At 42.4% G+C, this 23,823-nt stretch overlaps 1 protein-coding gene across 1 annotated transcript; it reads right to left on the bottom strand.

Annotated features, from left to right (window-relative positions):
• Positions 1 to 616: 616 nt before the first annotated feature.
• Positions 617 to 23,549, bottom strand: LOC137304278 (tetraspanin-1-like). The gene is made up of 8 exons (XM_067972830.1): positions 23,431 to 23,549; positions 21,051 to 21,126; positions 15,429 to 15,635; positions 13,296 to 13,370; positions 12,051 to 12,158; positions 6,627 to 6,761; positions 5,091 to 5,174; positions 617 to 771 (listed from the first exon to the last, which is right to left on the bottom strand). Exons 2-8 carry the CDS (start codon positions 21,105 to 21,107, stop codon positions 706 to 708), a joined length of 732 nt encoding a protein of 243 aa, XP_067828931.1. The 5' UTR covers positions 21,108 to 21,126; positions 23,431 to 23,549; the 3' UTR covers positions 617 to 705.
• Positions 23,550 to 23,823: the final 274 nt, after the last annotated feature.

Below are 23,823 nucleotides of genomic sequence, written 5' to 3' on the forward strand. Positions count from 1 at the left end.
GCCGAATTTCTAGGCCTTTATGTCTCCTATTGCAAACCCTACCTAATCCATTGAAATTGTATAGGCCTGAAAATTATTTTAAAATGTGTGGTATTGATATAATGTCTGCCAAAATTGTCTTTTTTTCACCATTTCTTTAAATGAAGATGAGAAAATTACCACAATGCACAGACTGTCAAGTGCAGGTTTCAGTCTTTTTACACTCTTCATGTAACTCTTTTCCTGATGGAGGAGGGAAACAGTTTTTAAAATTGTGTTTTAGTTATAGCTAGGGTTGCTAGGAACCTTTGACCAAGTTCAAATAGAAAGGGGACAGGGCAGGGGATAGGTACATGAGGTTTGCTTTGCTGATGATAAAAATTAATTGAAAACCTTAGTGATCACAATAATTAATGCCTCTATCATAATGGCTTATATAATTCATAGATTTCCAGTCAGTCCACTGAAAAAACTGGAATGTCTAGTCCAAAACCAGATAGGTCAGCAACCCAAGTTAAAGTGGGATTATTGCTGGAAGAGATCACATTTTTGTCTCACTGACATCCTGTGCAAGTGATACATATTGATAGACAGTTATTGCAAAGCTTTCTAGTTTATTAGCAACAAACACCCTTTAAGTGATAATAGAAAAGTGCAACTGAAAGAACAGAAAAAGCAAACTGTAAAGTAAAATGGTGCAGCAAGCATATCATTTTTGTTCCATACTCATACATGTGCTTCCCGTTTTTTGATTTGATAGTACATTATCATGGATGCTGTCAATGCCCCCATCTGTAAAATGGAAAAAAAAAGTCACTGTTCATTTATTTACATTATAGCAGTACATATTATTTCACTTATGGGGCAGAGGGAAATACCAAGGAGATAAAAACTAAAATGTTAAAGATAGACTAAATCTTATATATCTCCCAATTCCATGAAGTTGACTACCACCCAGTTAGGACTTTGTCACTTGTGAGTTATTTAGTCAGCATCACTTAGGGATAGCATCCCATAGGACTTGGTGGTTTACTGGAAAAAAAACACTGAGCGATGTTGGCCGTATTACTCAAAAACCCGAGTTTTTGTTTTAGTTATATTGACCAGACGCGGTCAGTAAACTATTTTTCCATAAATCATTGAGCCTAGTCGTGAATCAAGTTATATGACATTACAGAGATTTTTAAACAGTTTAAGATAAATCATTTCACAAAGGGTTAATCAAACAAGTTAGAACCATTGCATAGCTCGAGGTAAAATACATCTCAGGAGGAAATATACAATCTTGTTACTCAGTGAAAACAGAATACAGTCTTCAAAAGAATTATGTAATCACAAGCTTGCAGACAGTAATTCATGCACTACAACAAGACGAATCAAACTGTCAACAACTCGAAATTGGCTTTTTAAAATATTTATAATCCCTTTGAAGAACAGGCACTGGCTTTGAAAATCAGTGGGACAAAACAACACTGTTTACCAGCTGTACCACAGAGGCACATGGACAACTGCATGGGAGCTGGGATTTTCTGCTTTGGTGAAAGGTTTGCAGTGCAGGCTTTATGCCCAACAAACTTTTTTTTTATTCGTTCATGGGATGTGGGCGTCGCTGGCGGGGCCAGCATTTATTGCCCATCCCTAATTGCCCTTGAGAAGGTGGTGGTGAGCCGCCTTCTTGAACCGCTGCAGTCCGTGTGGTGACGTTTCTCCCACAGTGCTGTTAGCAAGGAAGTTCCAGGATTTTGACCCAGCGACGATGAAGGAACGGCGATATATTTCCAAGTCGGGATGGTGTGTGACTTGGAGGGGAACGTGCAGGTGGTGTTGTTCCCATGTGCCACATGAAGAGGAGGCATTGGACTTAATAGGCAGATGTACAGGAGAATCTGTAGGAGAGGATGAGGTTGGAGGCAAGCTGGCAAGAGAAGGTTGGTAAAGGCTGGGCAAGGATCATCATACGTGTAATGTATTCAAGTTTGCTGACAATACAAAGCTAGGTGGGACAGTAAGCTGTGAGGAGGACACAAAAAGTCTGCAAAAGGATACAGACAGGTGAAGTGAGTGGGCAAGAAGGTGGCAGATGGAGTACAATGTGGGGAAATGTGAGGTTATTCACTTTGGTAGGAAGAATAGAAAAACAGAATATTTTTTAAATGGTGAGAAACTATTAAATGTTGGTGTTCAGAGAGACTTGGGTGTCCTCGTACAAGAAATACAAAAAGTTAGTATGTAGGTACAGCAAGCAATCAGGAGGGCAAATGGCATGTTGGCCTTTATTGCAAGGGAGTTGGAGTACAAGAGTAAAGAAGTCTTACTACAGTTGTACAGAGCGCTGGTGAGACCTCACCTGGAGTACTGTGTACAGTTTTGGTCTCCTTATCTAAAGAAGGATATACTTGCCTTAGAGGTGGTGCAACAAAGGTTCACTAGATTAATTCCTGGGATGAGAGAGTTGTCCTATGAAGAGAAGTTGAGTATGATGGGCCTATACTCTCTGGAATTTAGAAGAATGAGAGGCAATCTCATTGAAACATATAAGATTATGAGGGGGCTTGACGGTAGATGCTGAGAAATTGTTTCCCTTGACTAGAGAGTCTAGAATTAGGGGGCATAATCGCAGGATACGGGGTCGGCCATTCAAGACTGAGATGAGGAGGAATTTCCTCATGCAGAGGGTTATGAATCTTTGGAATTCTCTCCCCCAGAGGGCTGTGGATGCTGAGTCATTGAATATATTCAAGGCTGAGATGGATAGATTTTTGGACTCTAGGGGAATCAAGGGATATGGGGATCCGGCGGGAAAGTGGAGTTGAGGTTGAAGATCAGCCATGATCTGACTGAATGGCGGAGCAGGCTCGAGGGGCCGTATGGCCTACTCCTGCTCCTATTTCTTGTGTCAGTTTCATGTGCTTTCTCAAAGTATTGCAATGCCTTACACTCACTCACTTTTTCTTCAAGAGCAAATGTCACTATGTGGACAGCTATGCAGGCTCTTCTATCTTTCACATTAAAGGATGTGCTTTGGAGGAAAAGGCCAGTCATTTCGATGATCGCCCAGAGCTTTCCAGATACACAGCATTGTTCCTTTCAGGACTGGGCGCCTGAGATCTGGGTCCCTAGGCTCCTCAGCTGAGGATAGACGATTCTTCTCCCTCTCTGGGGGAATAGCACTATCCCTCTCCTCTACTCCTAAGTCCTCATTTTCCCCAGTGCGTCAGACATCGGCCCAGTACCTCTTGCTACTGTAAGTGTAAGGCTGTCACAAGCTGGTCTTTCTGGGATAGCATACAAGAGTCACTTTGGTATCTAAGGCTTCAGGGGGAACCATCCCAGCCACCTACTGCTCAACCTCATCTCACTCAAGGATCACCCTATAAGAGTAGTAGATTAGGAACTAGGGTAAGTAAGTTAGCTGGCACAAAGGTGTTAAGATGTAGTTGTAGAGAGAATGGATTTTGTTGGCACTTCCTGGTGAATGTTCTTTCGAGACAGCATATAGAGTTCAAAATTAATTTCTGTGTTTACTTTCAACTTTTGGGAGTTGGATGATGACAAGGGAAATGTAGACTTCTGACTTATGAAGAACTTTGGAAAGTGAGGAGACTTTGTGAGGGTGTAGGTCAGAGGGGAAGGCAGGTGTGAAGGACTTTATTCGGTGAGTTAACCTTTATTCATTAAACATTCTGGGCTACCAGTTATGCTCTCCTTGCTCTGGTGCTGGCCCTCCTGTAATACTCTCTCTCCTCCTTGTGCTGTGGGGATGCCTAAGTAAGATCTTCTTGGTCTGCAGACCTTAGTGAGTGAATGTCTAGGTGTAGGGAAGAGATACCTTCACTGATGCCTGACTTTAAGAGCCTCCAACCTAACATCTTCCATGTTGTCTTCATCCTCCTCTTAATAGCATCAAAATAATAATAGTATTCCCATTGAGAAATCCATGTTTAGAGTGCAAAGCTGTACTTTGAACAGAGCTGAGTAAAAGTAGCAGGAAAAGTCTTGACGCAACCCCAAAGTACCAAGAAGATTGCTATGCAAGCAAAGAAATGCCGACCTTCAGTAGCAGCACGTAAAATGGCCTCCTCAGTGTGGTATCCACCACAGGGGTACCTTCAAGCAACTCTTACCACCATTGATATAGTGGCAGCCACTATTTGTGCTGGGTTTGGGGCAGAAATGGAGGGGAATGAGACGGTGAGGTTAGCCTCATCTCCTTGACCATTTAAATATGGTGGGGCGTGCTTCGGATCAGCCGTAAAGAGAACCGGTGGTTTTTTTGTAAGAAACTATAGGTATGTTGTTTTATGTAAATTTGAGGCAGGAGCCTTTAGAAATGCACTTTACTCTGTTTACTGCCCTAAAATGAGTGTTAATTCAGAGGAGAGTCCAAGCCTAATTGTCAAGTTATTTACTTGTGTACAGTACACGTTTTGGGGTATGGCATAGCCAGAATGTACAGTGGGATGTCACAGTTATTTCCCTCATGACAAAGACCTTTAGAGTTTATTCTTTTCTGACGGCTTCCTCACCTTTAGAGTAAACAAATTATTCTATCGTTTCCACCGTATTGTGTGGACACTGTATCCTGGGTATTAAATCAAATGAAAGAAACAACTGCATAACTGGAACATAGGAACAGGAATAGGGCATTCAGCCCCTCGAGCCTGATCCGCCATTCAATCAGATCATGGCTGATCTGTATCTTAACTTTACTTACCTGCCTTGGTTCCATAACCCTTAATACCCTTCCCTAATAAAAATCTGAATCTCAGTTTTGAAATTTTCAATTGACCTAGCCACACCAGCTTTTTGGGAGGAAGAGTTCCAGATTTCCACCACCCTTTGTGTGAAGAAGTGCTTCCTGACATCATCCCTGAATGGCCTAGCTCTAATTTTAAGGTTATGCCTCCTTGTTCTGGACTCCCCCCACCATAGTGTATCTACCCTATCAACTTCTTTAATCATTCTTAAACACGTCAATTAAATCATCCCTTAATCTTCTATACTCAGTGGAATACAATGCAACCTGTCATCGTAATTTAACTCTTTTAGACCAAAAATGCAGTCATCATTCTCACTGCAAACATTTCCAGTTTAGACATATTATACAGTACCTCCAGTACACAAATTCCCAAAGCAACTGCACCGACAATCTTGGTGTTGTCCTTCAGAAGTTTCAGAAATGCCTTAAAGCAGCCCTGAAGACAAGAAAAATGTTCTGTTCAATCCTTTATCTTTTTTTTCTTACCAATTTTTTCCCTTTCTCCTCCCTTAAAGATATTAGCATAGAAATCCTGCAGTGGGGCAGCTGCGCCTGTAGAAGTGCATCACCAAGGCAGCAGAAACTCTGACCTGCTGCTCTGAGCTCTGAGAGTGGGAGCCAGAGGCGCCAATCAGCCAGCTGGGGTCGATTGGTATTGGGGTTTGCACTGACGGCACTTTCACTAGGCTCAGAGTAGGACCTGCCCCTGCGCTTGGCAGACGTAGGATGGTCTGGGTTTTTCAGGAGCACATCTGGCAAGATTCCTGGAGTAGCTGAACATCCTCAGGTATGTCCCCAAACTGCTGCAAAGACTCTGGGGGGGGGGGGGGCAGACAGAAGAAGCTCACCTCCATTGGGATTTCCTGGATAGTTAAAGTAGGACTGAACCAAGGCAGATCTTGGTTCCACCCCAAATTGCAACTCACTCCACAGCTTTGCCACAATTCTGCGTCCCTATGAACGGAATTCCTAGGTTATGGCTCTAGTTGGGGTTTGATTCCATTGGCTTTACTTCACTTAACTGGCTATTCATCATGTGTAAAGTGTGACAGTGAATGTTGAAATTGCTGGGATTATCACAGTTTAGCTCAATCCTATCATCATCCAATGTCTGCAGATGCACTCTTCCAGTGAGGCTCATTGGCTAGCGATCAGTGGCGGTCCCTCCCTAAACTGGTGCACAATACCCAATTGTAGCACGTATTCTAACTTGGTTCACTGGTAGCACTTTCGCCTCTGAATCAGATTGCCGGTTCAAGCCCCACCGCAGGACTTGAATGCATGATCTAGACTGAGACTTCAGCGCAGTACCGAGGGAGTGCTGCATTGTTACAGATGACATCTTTTGGATGAGACCTTAAACTGATGTTCCATCTGCCTGTCCAGACATACGTAGATAGAGGGCACTGATTGAGCAGGGAAGTACTCCTGGTGTCCTGACTAACATTTATCCTTCACCAACATCAAAAAATACGTTAAGTGGTCATTATTTCATTGCAGTTTGTGGGACCTTGCTGTGTGCAAATTGGCTGCCGTGTTTGCCTACTAAACAACAGTGACTACACTTCAACTAGTAATTTAATGGCTATGAAGCACTTTGGGACGCCCTGTGAACGTGAAAGACACTATATAAATCCAAGTTTTTTTCTTTCTGTCTTTCCATTACTACGGTTGAAATCAGCTAATTTAGCAGATAATGGGATTGAACCTAGAACTTTCTTGACTGTGTTACACACTGCTGAACCTGGGACCTCCCTGGTCTTAATGGCTCTGCTATTCACTGCTTTGCCCAGCCAAGTCTTTAGGGAGATGTGCCGGATTTTATAAGGGCATAGTGTCTACAATAGCAAGATGTTAGTGTAAAAGTGTTTAGAAATGCATACTTTACCGGCAAAGAAGGATTAATATTTTGGCTGTAGCATTTAACTGAAGTGAGGCAGCATTCCTTTGGATAACTTGACGTGTCGTTGTAGAAAGGAGAATTTCTAAAATCACTGTAGTCATTGAATCCACAACACTTGAACTGGAAATGGGAAAAGAGAGAATGGATTTTCTGAAGGATTGTCATGGCTTCAGAACATCCTGTTTTTTGTTACCAAAGATTTCTAAAGAAATATCAGAATGCTGATCAAAAATTTGAATGCATTTGTGTGTCTTTAGTTTAAAAATTATACAGCATATCTGGATTTCTTCTTACCTTTTTTGTTAAACTACAATTCTAGTTGTTTGCTACAGTCTTGTGTCCAATATGAATCCATAATGTCATGCCTTTCAATTTTGACATTATGGGTATCACACCTCAGGGCATTAACTCCTCAAAGGTTGCAACAACATCATCATCAACAACAACAACAACTTGCATTTAAATAGCACCTTTAATGTAGTAAAATGTCCCCAAGGTGCTTTACAGGAGCGTTATCAAACAAAATTTGACACCGAACTACATAAGGAGGTATCAGAACAGGTGACCAAAAGCTTGGTCAAAGAGGTAGATTTTAAGGACCGTCTTAAAGGAGGAGAGAGAGGTGGAGAGGTTTAGGGAGGGAATTCCAGAGCTTAGGCAGCTGAAGGCACAGCCGCCAATGGTGCAGCGATTAAAATCGGGGATGTGCAAGAGGCAAGAATTGGAGGAGCTTAGAGATCGCGGAGGGTTGCAGGGCTGGAGGAGGTTACAGAGATGGGGAGGGGCGAGGCCATGGAGGGATTTGAAAACAAGGATGAGAATTTTAAAATCGAGACCTTCCCGAACCTACGTCAGCGAGCACAGGGGTGATGGGAGAATGGGACTTGGTGCGAGTTAGGATATGGGCAGCAGAGTTTTGGATGAGCTCAAATTTATGGAGGGTAGAAGATGGGAGGCCAGCCAGGAGAGCATTGGAATAGTCGAGTCTAGAGGTAACAAAGGCATGGATGAGGGTTTCGGCAGCAGATGAGCTGAGGCAGGGGCGGAGACGGACGATGTTGTGGAAGTAGGCGGTCTTGGTGATGGAGCAGATATGTAGTGGGAAGCTCATCTCAGGGTCAAATAGGATGCAAAGGTTGCGAACGGTCTGGTTCAGCCTCAGACAGCTACACTTCCATACTGCAAAAAAAGTGATTAGCTGAAAGATGCATTTATCTGTTAGGTTACCAATCAATCCAATTGATTAATCATGAACAAATCACAAAGTAGCAAAACGTACAAGGAGTGACCAGCAGAAAACTGACCAACCAAATTCATCAATTTTTTTTTCCAAGTTGCAAGTCACTAACCAAGCAGAACTGCAAAACTGACCAAATTCCTCAAATAATCTCTTCGCAATATTTTCACCTGCCATTTGTCTTTTTCACTCAGGTGACTGTAAGAAACTAGAAGTAACATTTGCAACATACTAAACATATTAAAAAATACATAATTCTGAAAAGTCACTGAACCTACTAATAAAATTGGTTATTTTATGTTAGAAATGCCTGCAACAAGTTTCCCTCACATAGAACTGCTGCATTTCCTGGAGCCTGGGTCTTGAGTTGGAAATTTCATTAAATGATGGGAATTTCCAGCAGCTATGGACAAATTTTGTGTATGTATGAGAGAAATGCACTGTGAGAGTTGTAGTTTTCAACTGCTCACGTGCAACTACAGTGCCAAAATTTCACCTTGTGACAATCAGTTAAAAAAAGTTTTAGTTCCTGTCGAGAACTTCTGCAAGGAAAAATGCTTAATGTGAGTTGCAGTTTTCAGCTTGCTTTTGTAGAACTACAATACCTCGAGAGTACTGCGACAAACCAGGCAAAAAAATCAACAAATAACAACTGTGAGGTGAGAATATTGGAAATTTGAAAGAAAAGCAGCGTATTACACAGCTTAACCCAAACTTATTTGAGATAAAGGGGCTGATTTGCACTAACTCCACCTGGCAGGAACAGGCTGAAAATGGGAGTGCATCACTTACTGCCTTGTTCTCACTCTCGGTACGGCCGTGACCATTTTCTTCAGGTCCTTCAACAGGATGGCCCAGGCCCTAGGTGGGGTCCTACTACCAATATGCAAATTCAGGTCCTACGCCAGTTGTATGACCCTGATGCAATTTTGAAGTACCAATGGATGGAGTGTGCACCACACACGCTCTGCCTATCGGTACCAGGCATCCAGCGGCCTCCTGCCTGCCCAAAGTCCGCCCAAAGTTAAGTAAAGCTCCAAAGTATATATTTGTGTTTGAGTCAAATTGGAAGAAAGTGACCAGAGGTGTCCCACAAGGATCTGTGCTGGAGCTTCAACTATACACTAGATTTATTAATGACTTAGATAACACAATAGAGAGCCATATATCCAAGTTTGCCGATTACAGAAAGATTGGTGGCATGGTAAGTAGTTGTAGACGGGAGCATAAAATTACGTTGATAGATTAAGAGACTGGGCAAAACTGTGGCAGATGGATTTCAACGCAGATAAGTGTGAGGTCATCCATTTTGGACTAAAAAAGGATGGATCCAAGTATTTTTTTAAATGGTGAAAAGCTAGGAACAGTGGAGGTCCAAAGAGATTTAGGCGTCCATGTACACAGATCACTAAAATGTAGTAGTCAGGTATAAAAAATAATCAAAAAGGCTAATGGAATGTTAGCCTTTATAACTAGAGGGCTAGATGATAAAGGGGAGGAGGTTTTGCTACAGCTATACAAAGCCCTGGTTAGACCACATATGGGGCTTCATTTTAGCACCCGCTATCGGGTGCGTTCCTGGCGGGGGGGCTCCGAGAATCGGGGAATCCCGGAGCGGGTCCGGAGCCCGGCTCCAACCCGCCCACTTCCGGGTTCCCCACAGACGCGCCGACATGCGCGCGCAGCCCCCGCATGTGGGAATCCCGCAGGCAATTAAAGCCAGCGGGATGCCACTTGACAATATTTATCTAGCTATTTCAGGTCATTAACAGACCTGATTAAGGGATTATGTGAGGAGGGGTGGGATTTTACAAACAACTGGGACTGTTTCCCATACTGGGGGAAACACTCTCAGTTGAAATGGACGTGTTGCAGCTGTCAGTCTGTGGCAGCTGCAAAGGTCCATTTGACAGGTGGGGGGGGGGGGGGGGGAGACCCTCACTCATTGCAGGAGGCCACTCTGTCACTTGGGACAAAGTTTGGCCTCCACCACCCTCCTCCTGACAAGAAAATTCACCAACTTGCACACTTACCCCGGGGTCCAGAGACATGTACCTACCTTGCGGACCCCCTCAGATGTACATCCTCCGGATGGGGGCCGCCGCAGCTGCAGTCATGATCTCCTCGGAGAGCGAACAGCATCACCAGCCTCGCCGGCCATGCCGTCCACCTCTGACACGTGGAGCTCCACAACAGAGTGCTGTGACACATCCACCTGCACAGCAGGAGGGAGGGCTACCGCAGAGAGAGATGCGTCGCAGAGGGCACTACCCTCGCCACAGGGTCCACAGACCGAGGCTCAGCTTCCTGGACCTCTCTGAGCTGCAGTGCACACGGAGGCTCAGAGTCACTTGACATGTAGTCGTGGACATCTGCAGCCTCCTTCATGCCGAGCTGCTCCCGGTTGGCCCAAGCACCATCTTCTTACCTGTCTCTGTCAAAGTCACCACTGCCCTCAACAACTTCTCCTCCGCATCCTTCCAGGGTGCCACCGGGGACATCACCGACGTCTGTCAGTCGTCTGCACAAAAGAGCCCTGCAAATACACCTACACCACTCTGCAGTGACACAATGGGTGTCATCAGTTGTGGGACTTCATTGTGATCCTCAGGAAAGGGCATTATTGCACAAACCAGACAAGATTCGCAAAGATGTGGCAGTAGTGGTGCCAATATAATATGTAATGTGAGTTGGTCAGAAATTAAATATAAGTAAAAACCATGACAAACCCTCAAACACCCTTGTGCATCCCCTTCATGCTCACGACACGTTTGCCTTACACTTCCTACTGCACATATGTGATGCATGCCCTGTGGCTGCAGCACAGGTAGTGGCAGGTTGAGTGAGGCTGACCATGAAAGAGATGCACGAGAGGGTGAGTATGAGATAGAGCCATGAGATTGTATGAGGATTGGGTTGAGTGGTAGTGGCGGGATGAGTACTGGCGAGGTGAGTAAGTGCAGGTAAGATGAGGATGAGCTTTGAGTGGGTATGAGGGGTGCAGAAGGAGATGTGGGGTGGGGGCGGTGATGTGGCAGATGGAGTGTAGGGGAATGAGTAAGTGTACTCACTTTGGCTGACCTACTTAGGTCATTGCAGCGCCTCCTGCACTGTATGCAGGTGGGCGATATGTTGGTGGTGCAGGTGACCTCCTCTGCCACCTCAAGCCAGGTCTTCCTGGTGGCAGAGGCAGGCCACTTCCTCCCGCCCGCCAGGGGGAAGATCTCTGTCCTCCCCCTCCTCCTCACCCCATCATTAAACTGGGAGCAGCCTTCCCCCTGGGCTGCTCCATGCTGTAATTTTTCTATTTGTTGCAGCATCTGTCAGTGGAGGACTGCCCCTTTAAATAGAGCTCCTCCAGCTGACAGAGCTTACTGCGCATGCGCAGCCCGCCCGACGTGCAGATCAGCAGTGGGGAACCCGGAAGACCAGGTAAGTGGATCCAATTAGGCTGCAATCGCGCGGGGGGCAGATTGATTTCGCCAGGCGCGTGGGTAGCCCCTCCGCCGCGAAAAGGGGTGATTTGATTGAGGTTTTTAGGATTTTGAATGGAATTGATAGGTTAGAGGGAAACTTTTTCTGCTGGTGGGGGAATCTAGGACAAGGGGATATAACCTTAAAATCAGAGCCAGGCCATTCAGGAGAGAAGTTAGGAAACACTTCTTCACGCAAAGGGTGGTAGAAGTGTGGAACTCTTCCCCCACAATAAGCAGTAGATGCTAGCTCAATTAATAATTTTAAATCTGAGATCAATAGATTTTTGCTAGCCATGGGTATTAAGGGATATGGAGCCAAGGCAGGTGAATGGAATTAGGATACAGATCAGCCATGGTCTCTTGCGCAACAGGCTCGAGGAGCTGAATGGCCTTCTCCTTACTGATTTTTTTTCCACTCCCCTCCCCTTTGATGACCAGGTAGCTTGCGCTAGTTGTGTACTGTGCCCAGTGACCCACCAAAGACCAACTTATGATGTAACTGAACCCCTTGATGTTACCATTGTGTAATGCACTCAGCTTGTGCATTGTAGATAGGACAACGCACAGATCAGTTACCAAAAGTCAGCTTAAACAAATAAAAATTTTAACTAGAAAATTCACTATAACTGAGTCTTAACTCTATATTAGATTGCACACTTAGCAACTTAAAACATTTATGTCTTTTTCATTATTTACCTCTTCCATTACTGCATGCCATACTGCAGTTATGTCTGCATTTTTTCCAAATTCTTCCTTAATTGATTTCACTGCCCAGACCTTAATGTAGCCAATAAAAATTTCAGCCTGGAAAACAAAACAAAAAGATTTTTAAAAATTTAAATGTTTCATTTTTAAATGAAGAGTCATAGCTATGTACACAAACAATGTTGTAACTTCTAAAATATTTTAAAAGGAGTAAGCTATCCTTACGGTATCACCCTGATTAGAGGAGCCCGATTTAACTATAGCATTCAGCTTGGTAGGCATTTAGTAGTAGCATATTTCATTCATTGTTATGGACACAGTGCATTCTGCAACATCTACTTTTACGCCTGATTTTCTAATCCTTATTGTACTTATTTTTGTTAGGATATTTTGTACGCCAATTCGGTGATGATGCAGATTAAAATATAGCCCGAATACACAATTAAATGGGATTCTTGAGTCATTTTGGTCTGTCTTGTTTCTGGTATCCTTTTGTGTTCCAGCTCCTATCCAGTCCTAGAAAAGTACATTAATGGGATCCTATATTACTCCAGTAATTGTATTTTCCCTTGGGATAAAGCTGGATGTACATATTGGAATATAGTTGAAAATATTATGACAAGGCTCACTGTTCCAGCTAAATACATAAATTAAAATAGAAAAATAACTTGAATATGTAACACATTCTAGACTGATACTAATTTGATTTATTTCTACCATATATGACGATATTTCTTTATTGTCAATTTTTCTGCTTTTCCCCTTTTCTCCCCCTTCCTCTCCCAAAGGCATTTGTTTCTGTAGGGTACTATTCTCTGGCCGTCTCAGATTCCTTGCCCAATTGGTCATTTTTCACGTGTGAACCTTGACAGTGATTACTGGCAGGCCAGTCCATCACAGAGGCAATTATAGCTAATCTTGTCCTCACCCAACATCCATGCAAGTGTACTTTCCAGCAGCTGTCGCAGCATTGCACTCACAAGAGAAAAGCCTGGCTGATTTCCCCTCCCTCACCTGGAGTACTGAGGGATATTGTAGCTCCTCACTGCTACCCTGGGTAACATCGACTAACTCAGCACGGATCTCCTGATCAATATGCTCAGTTACATGCTGTCTTCAGCTACTCGGCTATTGCTGTTTTATTGTGCAATCTATATGCTCATCTCTAAATTTTTTTTTTGTTCCCTGTCTGACATTGCTCTAATATCGCTGAATTTTTATTTCAGAGATACTTACCAAGCCAGAAAATGCAAGTACAACCACAGCGCCTGTAATCTGAGCAATGAAGATCAGCAGTATTATGATGAAAAACTGGAAGGAGAAATAGCAAAAATCAACACTTCTGCATCTTAATATACCAGTACCGTGGGAAATCAAGGTACTTTAAAAACATTTTTGTTTGTATATTTGTTAAGATAACAACAGATTATAGCTGGAGGCAATCCAGTGGACCGATGCATAAAAACATTAACCCCATTAGTTACAGTGAACACAGAAAAACTTAAGAGAACTTGCCAGCAGGCTGGGCCGGTAGCTCACTATGGCCTAATTTGTGATCCAGAACCCAAGTTCAATAAGTAACGGTTAATCCTGAATTTGAACTTCTGCTTATAGGGAACTATGTTCCAGGTGATGACTGTGCAGTAAGGAGGTCCACAGATAGAAGAAATGGTGTGGATATTAGCCTCTACTATCTCACCTAAAAGGCAATCTTCAATTGTGAGCCAGGCAATGAGTGTCAGTGTGTTATCTGACTATAAAGGCATTAAAGCTAAGACTAAATTCTTCCCTCATTCACATATGCTCATTTACCAGGCTGTTATCACTGAGATCAGCGCTGACAAGTGACTGAATCTGGGACCTTCCTGTTACAACCACACCAACATACATATCTCGTATATGTGGGAGTATGACTTCTACACCTGTGGAATTTCCTGATTTTTTTTTGCCACAATGGTAACCATAAATTAGTGGTACAGGTTCAGAATTCCTGTTACAGGGTAGAAATCTCTGTAAGAAGCCCAATTTCAATCTCAGAAAAGCCCTTCCTGCTCTTGTGATGTTTCCATTGTGCCTTAGCTGTCCTTGTGTCTTTTCTCAGTGAGATTGCCAAGTTATCATTCTGTGGATCCAGGCCCACTCAGATCTGGGTTAATATAGGGCCTTCTCCCCTTTGCCAGATTTTCCATGCTTCCCTCTCCCTCTGTTACTCTGCTGTTAACATTTACATATCCTCTGAACCATCTTTTGTTTCTTTACTTGTCCCATAACCATCCCCCTTTTGCCTTGCACCATCATCACTTTTGTCATTTAATCGTTCCTGCCCTCCACCCAATCATAGGCCTTCCCCTTTATTCTTTCCTCCCCTCCCCCACTTTTCCCTGGCTCTATACTTGCTTAAAAACTGTTAAATCTCTTAACATCTTCCAGTTCTGATGAATGGTCATCGACCTGAAACATTAACTCTCTTTCTCTCTTCACAGATGCTGCCTGACCTGCTGAGTGTTTTCCAGCATTTTCTGTTTTTAATTCAGATTTCCAGGATCCGCAGTATTTTGCTTTTGATATAGGTTCATATATTTTTTGGCCCTTGCAGCTGGGCAGAGAGGAGACTCTCATGCTAATAGGGTTGGATTTGAGACTAGAGGTGAAAGGACAATATGCTAAATCATTCAGTCGGGTCTAAGAATATTGGAAATGGGAAGAAATATACTCAATGCACTTATTCTGACATGATTTATGTAATTCTGAAATGTTTACAGTCATAATGTGTGGTGTGACGAACAGGCATGATTGAAGGTAAAAACAACCAACTAACACTCCCTCCTTACGCTACACAAAGATAAGTCACACTCCTGAGTCAATGTAATTTCTATTTCCCATTTTCCCCACTGTTCTTTTTCTTCCAATTTACTCCCCTCTTCTCCTGCACGAATTGATTCCTTGGCCGGGCTTAGTTCACAGCTGCTAATTAGCCTCGATGCCTTACCCAAGCACCCATTTTTTTCATGTTTGAGCTTAAAAGGTGAGGGTTAACATGCTATTTGATTGCGGGGAGTAACACAGCCAAGCCTAATCCTTTCCTTATCTGACGTCCACATGTGCAAGGGTCACTAGATGATGATCAGCAGCACGAATTCTAGATGTTTTTTCACCTTGCTAACATGGGAGTCCTGAGGGCAATTGCAACGTCCCTATCAGTGTTCCAGCTGAGACCAGCTAACTCATCACAGAAAAATGACTGAGCCAGAGATGTTACATCAGTAACGTACGTCGGTGTCTTAAAGAGCTGAGCCAGTAAACAGTCCTACTGCCTTTTTCCTCAGAGTAGAACCCTGAGCTTATAACAAACAAGAGTTTTTAACTCACTATCATCAACATGCACTTGTTTTCCTTCATTGCTCCACAGCATCCCAAGAAGCCAATGAGTACTAAGGCGCCCCCTAGTGCGATGCAGAGATACCCCACGTTCATCATTTGCTTCAGCTGTGGTGCCAGATGCCCCAGGAAATCAATGAAGGATCCACCATCCACTTTAAGCCAAATTCCTACTCCAAGTACAGCGGCACCTCCGAGCTAGCAAAGACAAAACAGAGTGTTGTTAGTGAGTTCTTTTGGACAGAGTTGGTGCATTAGTGAAGAATTGCATCTTGTTTCTAAATCACTCAGTGGTTAATATAACTTCTGGTTGAATATTCTATTCAAATATGCTGTACACTTCACTAAGACAATCTATATATTCGACACAATCTATACATTCTACACACACTGACTCTGACATATAGTTGTTTAACTATGTCATAAAGATCACTATGAGATACATTTTCAAAAATTACTTTTCAATTAACAAAAACTAAAAGCTGTTATACTTAGGGCTGGGTTTTGTTAGAGCAATAGAAGACTTGGAACACCAGGCACTCCATAAGCACAATGCATTCCACTCGTTCAGCTCCTTAGCATATTTAAAGGGTAATTCCAAAAGAACAACCCACAAAGCAATCTGTACTCATCTTCTATACTATATGTGAAACAAGTGTTACCAATGCTTTAAGTACAAAGTTCTTCGTTTTCCCTTCCCCATGAGAAATCGCTGGGAGTACTTATGATTTAACAGTGTGGGCATCACTGGTCAAACAAGTTTTACCTTCTCCACTCATAATATGGTTTTTTGCAGAGAGGGAGCAAAATAAAACCTTTGTTCTTCCAATTAGCTAATGGTCTGAGGAACTTCTCAGAAAACATAATGCACGAATTTCATTTACACACTATGAATTTGGAGTCTATCTTAATTGGTTCCGACAGACAATTTTAAATTGATGATCCCTTGTCACTGGGGAGTCACGTTTGCTTCTGGCAGTAATTGGGCCACAGGCTTTTCTGTCTTTTAAGGGAAAAGTGGATAAACAATTGGAGCAGAGGAAGATACAAAGGACAGAACAAGGCAGCTAGATTAGTTTTGGATTGCTCTAGCAAAGTCCCAGCAGACACGATGGGCTGAATGGCCTTGTTTGGTGCTGTAAATCTCTATGATTTTTTTTACTAACAACAAAAAAATCAGGAAATTGCTGCACAAAAACAGAACCCTGCATGAATACAGGCATATAATGTTTTATCTCTGGAAAGTTTGCAGTTTATTTTTATGATAACAGATTTAGTCCAAAAAGAGAAAAGATATGGCATGGAAAATTAAGAAAATTTACAGAAAGAAACTAAATTGCAGTAGAACTGAAAAGAAACTATGCTGAATAAAGTATTTAGAGAGTAGCCTGTAGTACAGAATAGATGTATTACATTCCATTTGCAGCATGTTAGGCTTGAACTTTTAAGAGTTCCACCAGAATAAAAGTGTCTGATATCTGCTTTCAAAAGTTTTTCCTTTTCACGTGGCAGAGCATCTTGCACACAATTTTTCTACATTAACTTCTCAATTTAACAAATTGCTATTAAAAAAACCCACCAAAAAAGACAAAATATCTGTTTGAAATGTGATTTAGTGCAGTATGAGGATATTCATCAAACTATTTTACTGTGTTGATCGACATCAAGTGACACTCAGAGTGGTGAGAATGTGGAACTCATTGCCTCATGGAATGGTTGAGGCAAATAGCATAGATTGGTTTAGGGGGAAGCTAGATAAATGAGGAAGAAAGGATTAGAAGGATATGTCGATAGGCTGAGATGAAGTAAAAAGGGTGGGAGGAGGCTTCTGTGGAGTATATACACCGGCATAAACTGATTGTTTATAGTGAGGAAGGATATTGGCTCGGAAAATCATGATGTGGAATCTGTATGGGTGGAGCTAAGAAACACCAAGGGGCAAAAAACGTTGGTGGGGGTTGTCTATAGGCCCCCAACAATAGTGGAGATGTAGGGGAGGGCATTAAACAGGAAATTAGAGACGTATGCAAGAAGGGTACAACTACAATCATGGATGACTTTAATCTACATATAGATTGGTCAAACCAAATTAGCAATAATACTGTGGGAGAGGAATTCCTGGAGTATGTATATGATGGTTTTCTAGACCAATACGTTGAGGAACCAACTAGAGAACAGGCGATCCTAGACTGGGTATTGTGCAATGAGAAAGGATTAGTTAACAATCTTGTTGTGCGGGGTCCCTTAGAGAAAAGCGACCATAACATGATAGAATTCCTCATTAAGATGGAGAGTGAAGTAGTTGAATCTGAAACTAGGGTCCTGAATCTAAATAAAAGAAATTACAGAAGTATGAGGTGCGAGTTGGCTATGATAGATTGGGAAACTTTACTAAAAGGGATGACGGTGGATAGGCAATGGCTAATATTTAAAGAACATGTGCAGGAATTACAACAATTATTCATTCCTGTCTGACGCAAAAATAAAACAGGAAAGGTGGCTCAACTGTGGCTTACAAAAGAAATTAGGGATAGTATTAGATCCAAAGAGGAGACATATAAAATTGCCAGAAAAAAACAGCAAGCCTGAGGATTGGGAGCAGTTCAGAATTCAGCAAAGGTGGACAAAGAGATTGGTTAAGAGGGGAAAAATAGAGAATGAGAGTAAACTAGCAGGGAACATAAAAACTGACTGTAAAAGCTTCTATAAATATGTCAAGAGAAAAAGATTAGTGAAGACAAATGTAGGTCCCTTACAGTCAGAAATGGGAGAAATTATAATGGGGAACAAAGAAATGGCAGAACAATTAAACACATACTTTGATTCTGTCTTCACAAACCTCCCAGAAATGTTAGGGAACCAAGGGTCTAGTGAGAGGGAGGAACTAAAGGAAACCAGTATTAGTAAAAAAATAGTGCTGGGAAATTAATGGGGCTAAAGGCTGACAAATCCCCAGGGACAGATAATCTACATCCCAGAGTACTAAAGGAAGTGGCCCTGAAAATAGTGGATCATCTTCCAAAATTCTGTAGACTGTGGAACAGTTCCTACAGATTGGAGCATGGCAAATGTAACCCCACTATTGAAAAAAGGAGGGAGAGAAAAAACAGGGAATTACAGACCAGTTAGCCTAACATCAGTAGTGGGGAAAATGCTAGAATCTATTATAAAAGATGTGATAACAGAACACTTGGAAGGCATTAACTGGATTGGACAAAGTCAGCATGGGTTTATGAAAGGGAAATCATGCTTAACAAATCTACTCGAGTTTTTTGAGGATGTAACTAGTAGAATAGATAGGGGAGAACCAATGGATGTGATGTATTTGGATTTTCAGAAGGCTTTTGATAAGGTCCCACACAAGAGGTTAGTGTGCAAAATTAAAGCACATGGGAATGGGGGGAATATACTGGCATGGATTGAGAATTGGTTGACAGACAGGAAACAGAGTAGGAATTAATGGATCTTTTTCCGGATGGCAGGCAGTGACTAGTGGCGTACCACAAGGATCAGTGCTTGGGCCCCAGCTATTCACAATATATATCAATGATTTGGATGAGGGAACTAAATGTAACATTTCCAGGTTTGTAGACCACACAAAGCTGGGGTGGAATGTGAGCTGTGAGGAGGATGCAAAGAGGCTCCAATGTGATTTAGACAAGTTGGGTGAGTGGGCAAGAACATGGCAGATGCAGTATTACGTGGATAAATGTGAGGTTATCCACTTTGGTTGTAAAAACAGAAAGGCAGATTATTATCTGAATGGTGATAGATTGGGAAAAGGGGAGGTGCAACGAGACCTGGGTGTCCTTGTACACCAGTCGCTGAAATCGAGCATTCAGGTGCAGCAAGCAATGGTATGTTGGCCTTCATTGCAAGAGGATTTGAGTACAGGAGCAGGGATGTCTTACTGCAGTTATACAGGGCCTTGGTGAGAACACATCTGGAGTATTGTGTGCAGTTTTGGTCTCCTTATCTAAGGAAGGATGCCCTTGCCATGGAGGGAGTGCAACGAAGGTTTACCAGACTGATTCATGGGATGGCAGGACTGACGTATGAGGAGAGATTGGGTCGACTAGGCCTATATTCACTAGAGTTTAGAAGAAATAGAGGTGATCTCATCGAAACATATAAAATTCTAACAGGACTAGACAGACTAGATGCAAGGAGGATGTTCCTGATGGCTGGGGAGTCCAGAACCAGGGGTCACAGTCTCAGGATACGGGGTATGCCATTTAGAACCAAGATGAGGAGAAATTTCTTCACTCAGAGGATGGTGAACCTGTGGAATTCTCTACCACAGAAGGCGGTGGAGGCCAAGTCATTAGATGTATTCAAGAAGGAGATGCATTTCTTAATGCTAAATGATCAAGGGATATGGGGAAAAAGCGGGAACAGGGTACTGAGTTAGACGATCAGCCATGATCATTTTGAATGGCGGAGCAGGCCCAAAGGGCCGAATGGCCTACTCTTGCTCCTATTTTCTATGTTTCTATGATTGGACCGAATGGCCTGTTTCTGTGCTGTAAATTCCATGTAATACTTTGTATAGTTCTAGACACTAGATAAACTCACTGAACCATTGGGGCAAGATGTAGCATTGAGTTTTCATGGCATTTCACATCAGTGCCATTGGGATTTCCTAATCTGCCATTTGCAGGAAGGGTGACCAATAAAACTATGAGGTATAATGTTATAGAAGGGATGAGATTGATGATCACTACGCAGTCTTGGGAGCTGCTTAACATTTTGAGGGCAGTAAGAACGTGTCCAAGGTAAAACTTGCCAATTTTCTTTTGTATTTACTCTGTACAGAAAGAGGTTCTACAGTGTCAGCCTTGGCTCAGTGGAGCACTCTTGCCTTTGGATTCAAGCTCCACTCCAGCGACATGAGCACATAATCTAGGCTGACAGTCCAGTGTAGTACTGAGGGAGTGCTGCACTGATGGAAGTGCTGTCTTTGAATGAGATGTTAAACCAAGTCCCCATTTACCCTCTCAGGCGGATGTTTAAGATCACATGGCACCTCTTGAAGAAGGGCAGGGAGTTCTCCCAGTGTCCAGGCCAGCATTTATCCCTTAACCAAGACCACCAAAAACAGATGATCTGAAAGGCGCTATGTAAATGCAAGCAGCCTGTCCGTCCTTCCTTCCTTCCTTCTAAGGGAACTAATTGATCCAAAGTGAGAGGTTGACATCCATTTTAGTGTAACCTACACATAGATTACTTTTCTACCAACTCTTTTCTAAGTTCGATTTCTTTGTTTCAAAGTGAACTGCATTGTAGATGAAGTATATATTATGAGCACCTGTGGGAAATGAGTTACATCCCATGAGAGGGCTAACCTGCCAACCCATGAGTGATGGATCTTCACAACATACTCTCTTTTCATATATGTTGAAACAAAATGTCCAGCGATGAGTCTTCCCTACAATTTTCTCTCTCGCATTCAGAGAGACTGTGGAGTCTCTGCTTGGTATTTCCCCATTTGGCACAGCTCAGAGTGGATCTGGGCATCAAACCTATGTTTGTCCCTCTATGATTCTATGCATTAGTGTTCTAACAGTCAGCAGCACCAAGCACTTCCAATAAAAAAGTTATTAGGCTACTTACAAAGATGATGCCATTAAAGCAGAACATCATTATCTTCAAAAATTGGAAACACCCCATCTTCTCTTTTGTGTGTTATCTGAAAATCAAAAAATAAAGAGCAGATTTTCCATATCTTTTATGAAAGGGAAGTCATATCTTGACCATCGTCTTAAGCAGCAACAGTCATCGAACAATTCCTTTCAGACATTTTTTCCTTGGAACTCTCTTTGATGGTCTCACAGAGACAGACCCATTTAGAATTTACTAGTTATGATCACATCCCTGCCAAGTAATTTCTAATTAACGAACAGTTTATGTGTGAAAACAATTATACAATTAGCAGCAATGATAAATACGTATGACAAACTACGTGAAGGAGGGACACACAAACTGGCATCTGAATTTGAATTCAAACTGGATCATGTATACCTCTTATAATGCATACAATATAAACTGTTAATATTATTATGTCAAATATATATAAGGTTTGCTAATTAGCATATACAAGAGATAGAACCTGGGATCTTCCAGGCACAGCTCAGTATCATATACACATGAAACAAGTAGGAATATTAGAACAACATTCTGTATGGAGGAGGTGAGCTATTATGTCTGTTTCCTGTGAAGGATTAGCCAGTCTTGGTTTATGTGCAAGATGATTTTTTTAAAAATTCGTTCATGGGATGTGGACGTTGCTGGCAAGGCCAGCATTCATTGCCCATCCTTAACTGTCCTTGAGAAGGTGGTGGTGAGCCGCCTTCTTGAACCGCTGCAGTCCGTGTGGTGAAGGTTCTCCCACAGTGCTGTTAGGAAGGGAGTTCCAGGATTTTGACCCAGCGACGATGAAGGAACGACGATATATTTCCAAGTCGGGATAGTGTGTGACTTGGAGGGGAACGTGCAGGTGGTGTTGTTCCCATGTGCCTGCTGCTCTTGTCCTTCTAGGTGGTAGAGGTCGCGGGTTTGGGAGGTGCTGTCGAAGAAGCCTTGGCGAGTTGCTGTAGTGCATCCTATGGATGGTACACAATGCAGCCGCAGTGCGCTGGTGGTGAAGGGAGTGAATGTTTAGGGTGGTTGATGGGGTGCCAATCAAGCTGGCTGCTTTGTCCTGGATGGTGTCGAGCTTCTTGAGTGTTGTTGGAGCTGCACTTATCCAGGCAAGCAGAGAGTATTCCATCACACTCCTGACTTTTGCCTTGTAGATGGTGGAAAGGCTTTGGGGAGTCAGGAGGTGAGTCACTCGCCACAGAATACCCAGCCTCTGACCTGCTCTTGTAGCCACAGTATTTATGTGGCTGGTCCAGTTAAGTTTCTGGTCAATGGTGACCCCCAGGATGTTGACGGTGGGGAATTTGGCGATGGTAATCCTGTTGAATGTCAAGGGAAGGTGGTTAGACTCTCTCATGTTGGAGATAGTCATTGCTTGGCACTTATCTGGTGCAAATGATTGCAGGATGTAGGTTGCCTTTAATGGCAAGTTCCTTATGTCAACTGAGCCAACACACAGAAGATACAAACTTCTTCACAGGGAAGATGGAGAACATCAGAGTCAATGATCAGCTCAAGAGGACTGGTAACAGGTTTGCTGCCCATCTTGCAAATGCCCCAGGGAATCCTTACAGGGGTTAAATTTAATAATAAATGGAACTTAAAAATGAACGAATGGTGATCAAGATGTAGTTTTAGTACCTCAGATAGTTAACAAAAAGACTGATTGTGGTGAGGTCCATACATCTGTAATCTGCATTTGCCTCTGAATAAATTATGGACAGGTACAGTTTTAACGGCACTAGCTGCTATTGAAAACACAATTATCTACAATTAACAGGAGCATTCATTTGCTTCCTGCTGACACTGCAAAGTACAACACTGGATATAATCTGAATGTTAACTCATCAATATGAGAATAAGCTTTTCCATTCATTTAAATAAATTTAGCTCAAGGGTATGTCTTAAAAATGTGAGCATTGCTTGTAGTTTACAGGTTATAATTGGTAAATTATTACCAAACATTTTAGACATTATTGTACAATGAAACCCTCTTCTGTAAACCTCAGGTCAATAATTCACCACTATAACTAACTGTTGTACTTGTATTTACTATTGCCAAGTCAAGTCTTTCCTCAGATTAATGTTTTAGTAGGTAATACTAGTGACTGTTTGTACACCAGCCCCTGCATAGAGTGAAACAAGACTAAGCTAATGACCATTTATTAAAAATATTATAACTTGAGGCTTAAAGAGCCTCTTATCATAAACAATGGACTAAAATCCCTCATGGCAGTAACTTAGAGTTGGGCTGCCAATGGACATTTTTAAATTGCCACTAAAGCTAATGGTTGGTTGCTACCAATAAGAGGGTAGAATCAAGTAAATGAGGCAGATTGCTAGAACTGCTGACCTGCCACAAATGTTTCTATTCTGGTGGGGATGAAACCAGCTAATGATGAGGCTTTTCTGTCGTGTGTCTTTTTCCTCCTGTTCTTCTCGTCGATAAAATGTTGGTGGAAACAGATTCACTGGTTCACTGGTTATCACCTGTTCACAGGAAAATTGAAGTATTAATGTTTCGAAAAGCAATCTTACATTTTATTGCCAAAATTCTTGGACTCTCCAATGGAACCAACTGAAGCAAAGCGTTGAATGTTTGATTGAAATATTAGTGAATACTCAGTGAAAATTTAAAGAGCACAAGATTCAGCCTCTGCAAGATTGGGAAAGAGAGATTCTTATACTGTATAGATGATCATCCTGCCTGAGGTTATCCGTGCATACCCATTCCATAGCTACTAAA

This window comes from Heptranchias perlo, chromosome 37 (genome assembly GCF_035084215.1).
Source record: "Heptranchias perlo isolate sHepPer1 chromosome 37, sHepPer1.hap1, whole genome shotgun sequence".
NCBI lineage: Eukaryota > Metazoa > Chordata > Chondrichthyes > Hexanchiformes > Hexanchidae > Heptranchias > Heptranchias perlo.